Source organism: Gadus morhua, chromosome 7, assembly GCF_902167405.1.
Source record: "Gadus morhua chromosome 7, gadMor3.0, whole genome shotgun sequence".
In the NCBI taxonomy this organism is placed as follows: domain Eukaryota; kingdom Metazoa; phylum Chordata; class Actinopteri; order Gadiformes; family Gadidae; genus Gadus; species Gadus morhua.
Genome location: NC_044054.1, coordinates 14465690 through 14480440, shown reverse-complemented (window position 1 = coordinate 14480440; position 14751 = coordinate 14465690). Strand labels below are relative to the sequence as shown.

At 46.2% G+C, this 14751-nt stretch overlaps 1 protein-coding gene across 2 annotated transcripts in view; it reads left to right on the top strand.

Moving 5' to 3' along the window:
* Window positions 1-12880, top strand: part of lrch2 (leucine-rich repeats and calponin homology (CH) domain containing 2) — a 28511-nt gene extending 15631 nt beyond the window's left edge. Inside the window, exons 8-21 of one of the 2 annotated variants that reach the window (XM_030362074.1) lie at window positions 443-539; window positions 1167-1255; window positions 3670-3737; window positions 3865-3969; window positions 4469-4537; window positions 5227-5289; window positions 6091-6139; window positions 6352-6486; window positions 6703-6756; window positions 6933-6996; window positions 9527-9639; window positions 10088-10225; window positions 10636-10713; window positions 11981-12880. In XM_030362074.1, coding sequence (XP_030217934.1) covers window positions 443-539; window positions 1167-1255; window positions 3670-3737; window positions 3865-3969; window positions 4469-4537; window positions 5227-5289; window positions 6091-6139; window positions 6352-6486; window positions 6703-6756; window positions 6933-6996; window positions 9527-9639; window positions 10088-10225; window positions 10636-10713; window positions 11981-12103 — 1245 coding nt within the window. In that variant the 3' untranslated portion in view covers window positions 12104-12880. The remainder of the gene's footprint in view (window positions 1-442; window positions 540-1166; window positions 1256-3669; window positions 3738-3864; window positions 3970-4468; window positions 4538-5226; window positions 5290-6090; window positions 6140-6351; window positions 6487-6702; window positions 6757-6932; window positions 6997-9526; window positions 9640-10087; window positions 10226-10635; window positions 10714-11980) is intronic. The other variant, XM_030362075.1, reaches the window with a different exon arrangement.
* The last annotated feature ends 1871 nt before the right edge of the window (window positions 12881-14751 follow it).

The following is a 14751-nucleotide window of genomic DNA, read 5'->3' as shown; positions in this document are numbered from 1 at the left end:
TAGTCGATATGTTAACCTACTTATTATATATTTATTTATTTCAACCACGACCCGCCTGGATAGGTCATGTGATTCCCCCAAATTTCCGGCATGCCAAACTTTCGACGTGGCGTTTTCGAACGTCGCAGACCAAAAAAATCGCAGATCTAATCCATGCCACATTACAAGACCTCGTCTTGTTGCAGACTTTTCAAAATCGTGTAAACGAACTTGCAAACGAACGAATCAGGGCCAAATCGGGCTGAAATCGTGTAGTCTGAACCAGCCAAGAAACATTTGATTTGAAACCATACAGAGTTTAAATCCAGACTGAATTATGAAGCGAATCGACATGGACTTTCAGGACAACTATCAGGGATAACTGAGTTTACTGCCTCTGCTACCACTCATCCTCCCATCGCTCCTCCTCCTCCTCCTCCTCCTCCTCCTCCTCCTCCTCCAGCCCTCGGATGACGACACGATGAGTCTCCATTCTCAGGTCTCGGAGACGGCCCGGGCCGACGCCCTCCTGCTACTCTCCAAGATGGACTCCTGCAAAGGTTACCCGAAAACAAACACAATCACCACTACCATCACCATCAGCCCTATAACCCCATCAAGATCATTATCACTACCATCACCATCACCCCTATAACCCCATCAAGATCATCACCACTACCATCACCATCACCCCTATAACCCCATCAAGATCATTATCACTACCATCACCATCACCCCTATAACCCCATCAAGATCATTATCACTACCATCACCATCACCCCTATAACCCCATGAAGATCACCGTCACTACCATCAACATTACCATGAGTACAAAAACCACTCTCAAACACACCAGCACCATCACCAGCACCAACACCACATCCTTGATCATTTTGGGTAAATGTCCTAAAAGCCGCGCAATGTCATGTTTGTAGCAACATTTTGGGTCACGCGATTTTTGTCATTTGATAACGCAAACAGTTGAACACCAACAGGTAACACGTTTATGCGCGTACCATTTCGAGTCACAAAGCACCCCATCTCGAGACACATGAGTATATTTCACATCAGGCTCATTGACTCGGGAGTAGACGTCTAACAGGAGGTATGAAGCGCTGTTGCCCCTGGGTGTTTCCCCTGTGATGTCCTGGCGTCTTCCTGTGGTGAACATGTCGTTCCTCTGTCAGATCAGGACCTCTATGACTTCGTAGAGCCCAACCAGGAGGAGGAGTCGGCGCTGTCGGAGGGGGAGGGCCAGCACATGTCCTGCATCAAGGTGGGCGCTCCGAGAGGGAAGGTGGTGGGCGGTCCGAGGGGGAAGGTGGTGGGCGGTCCGAGGGGGAGGGGGTCGTGGTTGGTCCCACGTCACACTGGTCGACGGTGACACAAGCTCCTCTGAAGGATGTAACGGCCAAAGTGCCTCTATACGGTACCCGCTAGAGACATCAAGAGGGGGAATGTCTAACCAGGTGCGGGATAGCTATATCAGAGTGGCAGTCGACTTCCACATCCATGTGTGTGAGAAGGGCTCACTCACTGACATGTCAGAGCTCTCCCTTTCAGTGTGTGCGGTGTGGGCTGGTAGACTGGGTAGCCGCGCCCTTTCTGCCGGCGATTTGAGTTTGCCCTGCAGAAGGGTCTGTAGAAGAGCAATACATTTCCTTTTTGCGGGAGCCAATCACCAAGCTGGCTTTTCCCACTGGTGCGCTATTGGCTGGTTTAACACAATGACGGGAAGTGACGGCAAGCAGCCAATCGCGTACAGAGTCATTTGAAATAGGCCCATTGATCAAGCCTCTTGTGCTGAAGAAAATGAAAATCCCGTGTGTCTTGATTGCCCAATGCACCGCAGGTTTTCAGCCCCGTAGTCATTAGCTGGACTCGGGCCAGGTGAGGCTGTTCAGACAAGCAACCAACCACACACCCACACACACACACACACACACACACACACACACACACACACACACACACACACACACACCAGGCATGCAAACTAGTCACCTTTCGGCGAAATTCGCCGTTTTGAAGACAAAATTGACCACTTGTGTGATTCGTGGAGATCCGTTGAGAAAACATTTTTTTGGGGGGGGGGGGGGGTCCTTGTAGCGCCTGCTAATACATTCTCAATGGAGAGGCGAGCGGACAGAGAGAAGGCGCAGCATTCTGTCAGGCGGAACGACAAGTGGGCGCACTCCCGTGGAACTGTCTTCCGTGCTCGTCGGACGCATGCGCGCGCTCGTGAAGCCGCGTGGCCAACCGACAGCGCGACCGGAAAGTCGCCTACCATCTGAAACGGCCAAGCGTGAGCCCAGCGGAGCCTTTAAATGCCTCGTTTCCACCGAGCGTTTCCACCGCCGACAGTACCCATGGTAGGCCGGATGTCGATCGCCGCGGCAGCTACGTAAACATCCCGAAGGTGAACGACGAGAACTTATTCCCAAAACAAACATAACAAAAATATGGTCACGTAAATAAAATATACAAACGAACAGAGCTTCGTCTCCCCGCGACCTTATATTATCTAAAACGTTCTCATCGATTCAGCCAATGGGAGTGAAGGGTAAACAAATGATAAGGCACCACCACACAAGTTAAGTAACGATCGCTGTAGGCTTCAATATCATGCAAGCACTTTGTTTTCTTTTTATTTTGTTCTACATCACAATTGCATGCTTTAATAAAGTATTGTCTTCTTTAATAGGTCCATGCTCCACCTCCTTGTTCGCCCAAGCTAACGTTTTACGCGACACGTCCATTGTCCAGAATAATACCTCGCGGTTTGTTTTTATCCCCATGTCACGCCCACTTTTGGCAGTGGAAACGCGAACCGTGCCGCAACTTTGCGAACCGAACCGAACGCACCCTCAGGTGGAAACGCGCCGAAAGAGAATTTTTCAGCGGGGTCACCAGTTGTGGTGATACATACTAGTCGATATAGGTGAGAGAAGCGGGCCCTTGAGACACTGGTCCAGGCCAAGAAGAAAAATAAATAATGGCATACTCCTATTGCCCTGTCCTCCCACCTCTTTTTATTCTTCTCAATATTCTTTCTTAATTTTGTAATAAGTTATGTACCTATTGGGGCTGCCCTTGCACATAATAAATTAATGCTTTGTTCGTAATTGTGCGCAGTCCTGTAATTTTTTTTTAGCTTGTGACTAACCCTAATACATTAAAAAATGTAAAAGAAAACTCCCCGGAGTATAAACCTGGAACCCTATAGCGGGTCTGTGTTTTTCTCAGCTCACGCATCATTCTCACCTTTTTCACCCCGAGCCAGTTTGCATGCCTGACACACACACACACACACACACACACACACACACACACACACACACACACACACACACACACACACACACACACACACACACACACACACACACACACAGAGATACAAAATGATTTGACCAGTTTGTGCAGTACACTGGTAGGCTGTCTAGCGTACATCTGGGGGGAACACTCCTACCTGTGATGTCACTACAGGGTGGATTCTGAAATGGCTTGTAATGACCTGTCAACATCACACTTGGTGGTAAAATAGGCTCCCTTTAAGAGAGGTATCACGTCGAGGTGGGTGTGAGGCGCATGTCGTATGTCCGCCACACACTTTGTGACACCGGGTTGAAGAAGAAGATCACATGATCACATGCGTCCAATCAGAAGAGTTCTTTCTGGTTGATACAGGAACTGGAGAAGGTCCTCAACATGTCCCAGCAGAGCAAAGACAAGGACAGCTGGAAGGAGGAGTCGGGGTCAGTATCGTCCACCGACCTTTGACCTCCGACCAATAGCATGTAGCTTTATTTCTGAGGCCCTGATAGTGTGCACTTTAGTAGTGGTTTAGTAACGGAGATGTCTGTGACCCTTGACCTTCCTCAGCTCAGATAAGGAGCCGTTGGCGGAGGAAGACGAGGATGAGCTCAAGGAGGTGCTGGACCTGAGGAAGATCGCCGTCCAGCTCCTCCAGCAGGAGCAGCAGAATAGGTGTGTGTGTGTGTTGGAGCTCTCTCTCTCTCTCTCTCTCTCTCTCTCTCTCTCTCTCTCTCTCTCTCTCTCTCTCTCTCTCTCTCTCTCTCTCTCTCTCTCTCTCTCTCTCTCTCTCTCTCTCTCTCTCTCTCTCTCTCTCTCTCTCTCTCTCTCTCTCTCTCTCTCTCTGACTTTTATTTCTTCGTCTTCCGCAATCACCCAATCTCCTCTGAGGAGGAAACAGGCGTAGAGTATTAGTATTTGAAGTGAAGGCAGAGAATCTTTCATCACAATGTCAGTACAACCCTGCACTCCTTTGCTTTTACACTAATCAATGTCTCTGTCGCTCTGCCTCACCTTTTCTTCTCTTGCTCGGTCTCCCCCTGTCTCTGTCTCTAACTCTTTTTCTTTCTGTCTGCTTTTGTCTGTCTGCAATCTCGCTCCCTCCTCCTCTCCCCGTCCGCCGTGGTCTCTGATGGGTGGTGCCCCCGCTGCGTGGGCGGGTGGTCCCCGCTAGGCGTCGCTCTCTCATCTGTCGGGCGGAGAGTCTGATCCACCGGCGGAGGGTGACGGGCCGGGCGCACAGGTAGAGCCAGCAGCCGCTGCGTCTCCCACGTTTACAAATGCGTTGCCATAGCAGCGGGGAGGCTGAACGTTTGAGTTGTGTGTGTGTGTGTGTGTGTGTGTCTGTCTTTGTGTGTGTGTGTGTGTGTGTGTCTTTGTGTGTGTGTGGGTGTGTGTGGGGGACCCCAGGCTATGAATGTTCTTTGCAGTAAATTAAGCCAAACGTTAAAAGACCACGCATGCAGCTGGTTATAGGTAACACCTATAACCAGCTGCATGCGGGTGATGACTCTCTGGCGGACAACAAAGTATGTATCAGCCAGCAGTCTTAGGGTGTGTCCTCGCTGGCTTTCTTTCATCTCAAAGCATCTCCAGCGTTCCACTGGACTAGCTTCTTTGTTATCTCGCAGGCGTGCCAGGACAACTACACAAATTAGTCTAGACACATCGAGATGTGTTTTTAAATGAGGTCTCTTTTTAAGGTGGACAGCATTGCTCTTATATTTTTACCAAACATTCTTAAACATCAATAAGGCAGGATGTAGGTTAGGTTCTTCTATATATGGCGTTGCATGTATATCATCAACATAATCGTGATATTGTTGACGTTGCATGGAAACTTTATCCACAGTGCTGTGTGTGATACTATCCGTGACAAAGTGATGGAGCTATACGTTGTCGATGCTGACGGGTGTTCTGTCTCTTCTGCAGGTTCTTAAGTCACTCTGGGAGCTGCAGCAGTAAGCCAAGGCCTCCGCCCCAGGCCACACGCAGGTATAAACAGCCCCGACCAGCCAAAGGTTCACCCCCGTTAGACACGATAACGTCAACATGGAGGTCTTGGAGAGTGCCGGATGCATCGCTGAGTTTTAACAGGCTGCCACTCGCCATTATTTTGAATGTTACAATAACAAGTTGCCTCTTGCATGGGTTTGCTTGGCTTGACAACAAAAAAGAAAGGAGAAAAACTGCTTTATTAATAGAATCTCATTTGATACTCTCTGAAATACCTTCATACAGATGCAAACTTGTTTTTATTCAGGCAACTTATTGCGTTAATGACAGCCATTGCTAATTTTGCTGCTAAATTGTATTAGGTACAATACAAAAAGACTGTAGAAATCTTAACGGAACATACACAAATTGTATGGAATAAACCAATATATATTTATGTCTGTTATTTATTTATTCATTTCTAATTCTCCGCGGCCCCGGGGCCAATAGTCCAGGGCCAGTAGCTCTCTCTCTCAGCAGCTCCGTGTCAGCCATGCAGAGCAATGTTGGCTGTGTGGGGTTAACAGGGTTGCCTTTGATCTGCCAGCAGAGACATGCTGCTGGCAGATAATTGGTTAAAATCCCTGTGTTGAAAGAGTGTAAAAGGTCATCTGAGGAACAGAATACGACAGTGCCTGATGACTAATGTATTTGTTACCGGCACGGGATGACTAATGTATCTGATACCAGCTTGTGCATATGGACTGAGAGCAGCGTTGTAAACATGTTGTGAGTTGTGTACACGGTGATGACAGCCTCTCCTGTCTCCCCCCCCCCCCCCCTCCCCCCTCCCCCCGGCAGTGCTTCCCTGGACGAGGGCACCAGCGGGGTGTCGGAGCCCAGCGGACAGGTACCTAGCTGGGAGGCCATCCTCCCTCCGCCTGCCTCCCTTCCCTCTTTCCCCACATGCATCCTGACCACACCCGGCCATTCAAAGTTCCACCGCTGCATCAAGAAAAAACATCCATTGATACATGTCTTTAGAGACGAGGGACAAAGAAAAAGGTCCTCAAACGTATCTGTGTGTAAAGGCTTAGGATCCTCCTGTTTCCTCCACCTCAGCCCTCCTCCTCCTGCTCCTTCGACGGGGGCTTGAAGTCTGAGCCCTGTGACGCAAAGTGGTCAGAGATTCCCCCGCTGCTCAACCAGAACGAGGAGCGAAGGAGGAACAAATATCTGAGGAAGGACTACCTTAAGGTAACCGTGGCAACGAGATGGAGGGATGGATAGATGGGAAAGTGGATTAGGATTAAAGGGACTTAAATGCGAACAAAAAAGTATTGTCAGGAACATAATCATCCTACCATCTTAATCATTCCCAGAATGGAAATATAGGCGTGCCACAGTAGAAGGACAGAGGTTGCGTGTGTTTGTTTCTGTGTGTGCGTGACACAGATTTATCTGTTTCCCCAGTATGTTTGTCAGAGCACACGCAAATCGTCCTCTGGCGGCAGCGACGACTGTGAGGTGTGTTCCATCCCAGACTAACACACAGACACGCTAACGTGGCACGCAAGCATGGAAGAAATGAATCTCTCTCTCTCTCTCTCTCTCTCTCTCGCTCTCTCGCTCTCTCGCTCTCTCGCTCTCTCTCTCTCTCTCTGTCCCTTACTCTGTCTGTGTGTCTGTCCGTGTTGTTACAGGATGGCTTGAGACACGCAGATTTCAGCACGGCGCTCACGGTGTTTGGGCTGAAGCCTCGTTCAGGTAAAACACTTTGTCCGTGTCTCCAGTCGGTGGCGCAGGCTAGGGCCGCTGTGGGACAGAATGGGGTAGGAAAGGGGTACCAGACATCCCTGTCTTCTTGGGACATTACCCGTCTCCGGGGGTCAGTGCCCATATTCTGGGGACAGTTCCCGTCTTCTGGGGACAGTGTCCGTCTTCGGTAGCCTGACCCTGGCTTGAGAGGGTCTGTAGGAAATGGCATTTTCAAAGATTCATGAATTGCTTTTGTAATGGCAATGGGTCTAGCTTGCGAATGAATATACATTTCTAGACAGTTGGTTATGAGTCTTGTGTCTATTTGAGGCTGTGATGTGTCCTCGCTAAGCATGAACTTGGACCAATTCCATATTCATCAAGCCTACTGTTGGGCTGACTACATAATAGTAAACCATTCGTGTTGCCACTTGGTCTGACGTACCCAGACCAAGTCGCAAATAAGCATTAGTCTGGAACCTCAGTTTGTTTTACATTTCCAAAGAGAGATAATGGATGGGACTACAAGCGATCACAGCAACAAAACCAATCAGCGTCACACATCAGAGGCAGCCATCTTGGTTGTTTATGAGAAAATAAATAAATGTGGTCACACTTCAAAAAAGTTGGTGTGGTCGTAGAGAGCAACTTTTGCAATAAAATCGAAAATACGTTTTTTCAAACCACGTCGTAGATGAGTGTCTGTTGTGTGCGTCACAAACCGACACAATCATTCATGTAGCAGTGTTCAGTAACTAGATTGTTCCAATGAATTTCAGAGATTCCACAAGAACATTATATAAGACGCTGCAATACCATATACAACTTTGAGCTATCTTATGCATGTATGTGTAACTCCGCTTACACCCCAGTTACCAACAAGGATCAGATATAACTACAACGTTAAGATCATGTAGGGACTCCATAAACTCCCCAATTTTTTTTGAATTATGAAAAAATGATAAGGAGATTTGTGAGATCCTAGGCACTAGGCACTACTTTCCTTGCCAAGGCCAGCAGTATCCTGGCAACCCGAGCACGCTGCGCTGTTTTTTGTGTTCAAGCCCCTCCTTCTTCCGAGTTCTGTGGAATAAGGGTTGGAGAAGGATATAATGGTTCTTCCGGTTGATTTACTTGCCAAATGACACATGCGTTTCTGTTGAAGTTTCCCTGGAATTGCGCTCTTGCCTAGAGTGTAATGAAAGAGCAACAGCCACTCTCTGCACATGTTGTTGACTTTAAACTCAGGGTTGGTTTAAGTCTGTTTAGGACAATGTTCTAATTTCTAAGAAGGGGCAGCTAATATAATGAGTTTTTGTATTTATAGCATGCGTTCACATTCTAAGTACAGTCACCTCCTAAAGTATTGGAATGGCAAGGCCAATTTCTTCGTTTTTGTTGTTCAATATAGACATTTGATTTTAAGATCAAAAGATGAGCATGGGACAAGAGTTCTGAATTTCTGCTTTTATTTGCTGGTATTTACATTTACATGTATTAAACAACAACAAGGATATATCACCGTTTGTATTAGACCACAGCATTTTTAGGTGAGCAAAAGTAAAGGAACATGTGACTGACAGGTGTTTCTTGTTGCCCAGGTGTTGCCTTAGAGGTTGATTCATCAAAGATTAAATAGCTCTGCATGACTAGTCTAAGTTTTCTGCCTTTTTTAAACCTGTAAAGCGTCCATTTCTTGTTAAAGACGGTAAACCAACATGAAGACCAGAGAGCTATCTATGGAAGAAAAGGAAGCTATTTTGAAGCTGAGAAAATAAGGAAAATCAATCAGAGCCATTGGACAAGCATTAGGCATTGCAACCAGAACAATTTGGAATGTCCTGAAAAAGGAAGAAACTACTGGTGACCTGAGCAACAGACATTGTATAGGTCGGCCAAGGAAAACAACAGTAGTTGATGACAGAAAAATTGTTAGGGCTGTGAAGAAAACACCAAAAACATCAGCAAGTGACATCACAAACGACCTCCAGAGTGCTGGGGTGAAGGAGCCAAAGCACACGACCAACAAGAAGAATGAGACCGTTTGAGATGTCCAAGGGTCGTAGGCTTGAGGCAGTTATTCCAAGCAAGGGTTATCCCACCAAATATTGATGTTATTTACCTTAAGATTTTTTGTTCCTTTACTTTTGCTCACCTAAAAATGCTGTGGTCTAATACAAACAGTGATATATCCTTAGTTGTTTAATACATCTAAATGTAAATACCAGTAAATAAAAGCTGAAATTCTGGACTCATGTCTCATACTCATCTTTTGATCTTAAACCCAAATGTCTTTAGTGAACACCAATAACAAAGAAATGTGCCTTGCCGTTCTCGATACTTTTGGAGGGGAATGTACAACTGGACATAAGGGCCGTACAATGTCATGTGAATCGGTAGGACGTTTTGTCGTCTTAAGGTTGAGATGTACCACAAGCTGTGAAGCTCTCCACGCCATTGTTCGCATCTCCTTCTTGGCCGAGATGTTTGGATGGTTGTCATGGTGACATGGCGACCAACAGCGACCGTTGTTTTCCAGCATTCACACGCAGCTCCCGGCAGGAGGTGACCTCCAACGACCCCAGCTTCACCATGAGGAGGAAGATGGAGCACCTGAGGGAGGAGCTGGAGCAGATTGGCCTCCTCCGTCAGGTCAGTGTGACCACCGCACACACACACACGCACGCACGCGCAAACAAACACAACTAGTTATGCGTTTGGGTTGTTCTCTTCTTCTATCTATCAGGAAAAAATTAAGAATAAAACAAATTAATGGATTTCATAGGATCTCATATAAGAATACTAACCAATAAACCATGGTTCCTACCTTTCGTTGGACCCCGTATTCATTAAATGCCTATAGTGCTTTTCAAGACACTCAAGGTGCTTTCCATAGTGAGTGTGTCTGCATGTGGGAGGGATACGACGTCTCATTCCCTGCGATCTCCATGGAAGACCAGAGCAGGCGGTCACTCTGGTTCAGTCCCAGAGTCCCTCGAGTCCATAGGAACAAGAGGGGTGTGGACATTACCAAGAACCATCCAAAAAGCAGTGGGTGGCTATAGGAGGTGACCACAAGGCTGCGCACGTGTGTTTGCAGAACATCGAGTCCAGACTGAAGGTGTTCCTCCCGGACGACGTGGGCGCGGCTCTCATGGACGGCGTGGTGCTCAGCCACCTGGCTAATCACATCAGCCCACGCTCCGTCCCCAGCATCCACATGCCCTCCCCCGCTGTGGTGAGACGGCAGCACCGCGATATACCCGCACGCGGGTATATCGCGATCAATCAAGTATTATCCTAGAACGACTGAATGCCAAGAATGCATGACATATACATGTGCATACACAGTGTAAAGGGGATCACATAAAGACGTTTAAGAATGTTTCTCTAGAATGTGATTTAAGGGGCTCTCTTTGTCCAATGATTATATAAGTAAGAAGCTTGTTCTTTTTGTGATGTAAGAATAAATAATGTGTCAAGAATCAAAGACAAAAGAATGCTAATAGTTTGCAAATATAATTTTTTATCAAACAAAGGTGCAAAATATTGATTTTGAATGTGAATAACAGATCTTTTCCTGTTTCCAACAATGTCGTTGATGTCTCCTATGTGTACTGAGTGCTAACACTGTGCTCTGGTGGTCAGCCCAAGCTCAGCATGGCCAAGTGCCGCCGGAACGTGGAGAACTTCCTGGACGCGTGTAAGAAGCTTGGCGTCACGCAGGTAAGAACAGGAGGCAGATCTCAGCACCTTCCAAACGTCCACCGATGTCCCTCACTGTTATTAACTGTAACATGAACTCTGATATGTACATGCAAAAAAAATCATGCAAATCAGCAAACAAGGGAATGAGGAAATGAGGTGAGTTGAAACCCTGTGGTCAGGTTGATTACCTGGGAAGAGACGCGTGAGTTCTGTGGAACATTGTGCAGCTCTCTGTAATAAGATAATTGCATTGTTTATTGACCCACAATCAGCTCTCTCGTACACAGACGAGTGCTGTTCTTCCTGAGGTCAAAAATGTCAGTAATTATTCAGACCTGAAAGACTAATAAATGAACCACAGAGGGAAGAGGACTCACGGGAGGGCGATGTTTGATGATTATGTTGGCTCTCAACACTCAAAAGAAGAAAGAGAGCGTCAATATACATTTTTCTTTGAGTTCTTTTCTTTTGTTTTGAACACATCTGTTTCGCCCAAACCTGATCCCTCCTTTTGGTAACTTCAGAAGGTTTCCGCCGTGTGTGGTTTAGGAGACTTCCTAACCCTGAGTTCTGAGGGCCCAGGGTTAGAGGGTCAGTGTAGTGTGAGGCTGGGGGCCTCTTTAAGACTCACTGAGGGGTTAGGGGGTCAGTGTAGTGTGAGGCTGGGGGCCTCTTTAAGACTCACTGAGGGGTTAGAGGGTCAGTGTAGTGTGAGGCTGGGGGCCTCTTTAAGACTCACTGAGGGGTTAGAGGGTCAGTGTAGTGTGAGGCTGGGGGCCTCCTTAAGACTCACTGAGGGGTTAGGGGGACAGTGTATTTGAGGCTGGGGGCCTCTTTAAGACTCACTGAGGGGTTAGGGGGACACTGTATTTGAGGATGTGGGTGCTCATATTAAGCACTACAAACATCCCAATTTATTTGTGCATCTTTTGATTGATTGTAGTTTAAGAGATACTAGCCAACAATGAGTTTCCACTCAACGACTCCCTTCATCTGTATAAATCCAAGAATGCAGGAATGTAAGAAATATATAAATTACACGAGGCACACGGAATAATTAGAGAGAGATGTTTGTAATATGCAAGCCATGTTTCCATTTGACTGAACTTTATTATCCTTGCCCAATTCAGCATGTAACCGGAATTGCAAAATGGTAGCTTTCTGTGTAGCGCAGCGGGCATCCGCAGTAGGCAGCATACTATATATAACGGCTCCATATTGTGTTTGTGTGTGTGTGTGTGTGTGTGTGCGTGCGTGTGTGCGTGTGCATGTGTGTGTTCCCCAGGACCAGCTGTGCCTGCCCCACCACATCCTGGAGGAGCGTGGCCTGGTGAAGGTGGGCATGACAGTGCAGGCTCTCCTGGACCTCCCCGCCTCAAAGACCCCCCAGCTGGAGGCTGATGATTGACCCACCACACCAGGTGGGGGGGGGGGGAGGGGCGTGGTCCGGCTCTAGCCACACACCCAGACCCCCTGCCTCCAGCCCCAGCCCCCATCCCTGGAGGGGAGAGGTGGGGTGACCGTGGAGTGATGCCAGGGGGTCCAGGGAACCTTCCTTTAGGAGGTGAGGACCTGGTTGTCATGGAGAGGACCCCGGGTGGGGGAGGGATTGGGGGGACTTACCAGCTGACTGAGTTGGAGGACAGGAGGGGGAGACTACACCCTCCAGTCTTCTCGTGTGAAGACAGCTGGCAGCAGCCAACTCCTGTTTTTATTTCCCTGTCGTGTGTGTGTGTGTGTGTGTGTGTGTGTGTGTGTGTGTGTGTGTGTGTGTGTGTGTGTGTGTGTGTGTGTGTGTGTGTGTGTGTGTGTGTGTGTGTGTGTGTGTGTGTGTGTGTGTGTGTGTGTGAATTTGCTAAAGTGGGATAGACACTTGCCTATGTTGACGCAAAGGCCTAAACTGTGGACAATGAGTCCATAATAACTGCGTGTGCGTGCGCGTTATATCTACTCGCTGTCATCTCATACGTCAGCAGTAGGTTGTTGTACAGGTGAGCAATCAGAGCTTTGAATTAGACAAGAAATTGTTGTTATTTTTTATCTTCATTAACTTATTGCACATTATGAGGCTCAATGTATGTTTCTTTTTCTTCTTATTTTTGTGTATCTATTTATTTACCCTGTGTTGCCAAGGGAGACAGAATAAATGGGTGTGTTTGCTGGAGACACACAAACCTGGATTAGCTTCAGTTTGTCAACTCTATCTTATTTCTCGGGTAGTCTGTTAATCATGCCTACAATTAGTAATAAATTCAGGGTTAAAGTAAATAAACCACAAAAAAGAACTGCTGTTTCACACGATAATACAACTATATATTCTGCTTTTTTGCGTTTCAAAATGTTGTTGAGTTTCTTTTTATTTCAAGCATCTTTTTATTTCAAGCATCTTTTGAGCTTCAGGTAATTTCCCAAACTCTCAACAGTGCAGGGCATAGTGCTTTTTAGGGTATTGACATGTTAAGCTCAGGTTATCCCAGAGCACTTATCTGTTACACACCTGTAAGTCAATTTTACTCAGTTTCACATCATGTGTCTTTTTCAAATATGTAAAAAAAAAGGTTTATGATAAAATCTCATCTGAATAATGTTATTTGAATGTTTTCCTGACAAGCAAAACATGCCCATCTCACAATATCAAAATGAAGAACGCAAACCTCAATAATCTCAGCCCAAGCTAGCAAAGAGTTGAACACCTTAGGATCAACAGATAGTCCTTTTCCATTGGCCCTTTTGGCAACAGTGAGTCAAGCAATGGTGCGTTGATTTTCATTTCCATTAGGCCTCCCAGTTTAAAACGTGATGAGTCAGGCCCAAGATGAACCATCTCCGGAGTCGGGCCAAAGAGCACATTGTGTTCTTGTGTCTGAGACGCGTCGTCATATAAACTGAGTATGGCTCATGGTTCGGGACTGCTTGATATGTTGTTATTTCTTATTACTGTGACAGCCTAATTGATGCACATTATGACATTCAATGTACTTTTTTTCTGTTTATTTATTTAATAATAATAATAGGTTGGGTGTTTTGTGAGTTTACCCAAAAAAGGAGTAGCTCGAATTTGCAAACCCTTATCTTACTCCATATTATGGACACATTCTTTCCCACGACTCTTGCCTTCCAGATTCCTTCCAAAATGAATTAGCAACAGGATTGCATATTCAGGGGGGTTAGGGCGTTTTGTTCAATGATGCCTATAGATGTAATGTAGCTGCCTAATCTAAGGGGTTCATGATGATAAAGATACTAGCACACAGCAGTGATTTCTGTTTGACCATATCCACCTATCCTTCAAACTAAATTTCTCATCGCTGATTGAATTGTGTGTGATGCTTCGCTCTGAAACCAACCTAATATACATTCTTTTAAATTCAATGATAAATGGCCTAAATGCCCATTTAAATGTCAATGTCTCGATAACAAATCGATCACAATTGAAATCAGGCTATGATATAAAACTAAATACAATAAGTTAGTGTTGTGGCATCAACTCAAAACAAGCGCCTCATCAGTTAAAGCACACCTTCAAGCCCTGCTGTAATGGAGATGCAAACAGGCCACAAGGGTTTCCTTGTGTTTTTTCCCTACCTTGTTTGTTAGTTGTTTTGTTCCTTAGCAGCCCTGTCAGAACAATGCAAACCAGAAATGATTCCCTGAAATCAAATATTATATTGTAGTGACCTAAGCGCAAGAATGGAAAATAGTGAAGGAAGAGGCTGAGGTTGATGTCTGCTTCCCAAAATCAAATCAAGCATGCTGGGGTAACACTGACGTCTCTGACAACAAAGCCACCATTCTCCTCGGGATTTTCCATAATGTTTCATTTTATTTTGGCCTGTGTATTATGAGGTTTTTCTTTATTCTACCCAACCTAAAAGCCTTGTCCTCTATGACCACTCCATGAATAAAGTCCTGCTAAAACAGAATAACATTTGAAAGATGAAGACAGCTTAGAGCACTGTAGGATTTCAAGATGGATGTTAAATCAGCTGGCTTATTATTTGCAAACAATACATCCATTGCAAACGTATACATGAGCTGATCCACAAAGTGTCAGAC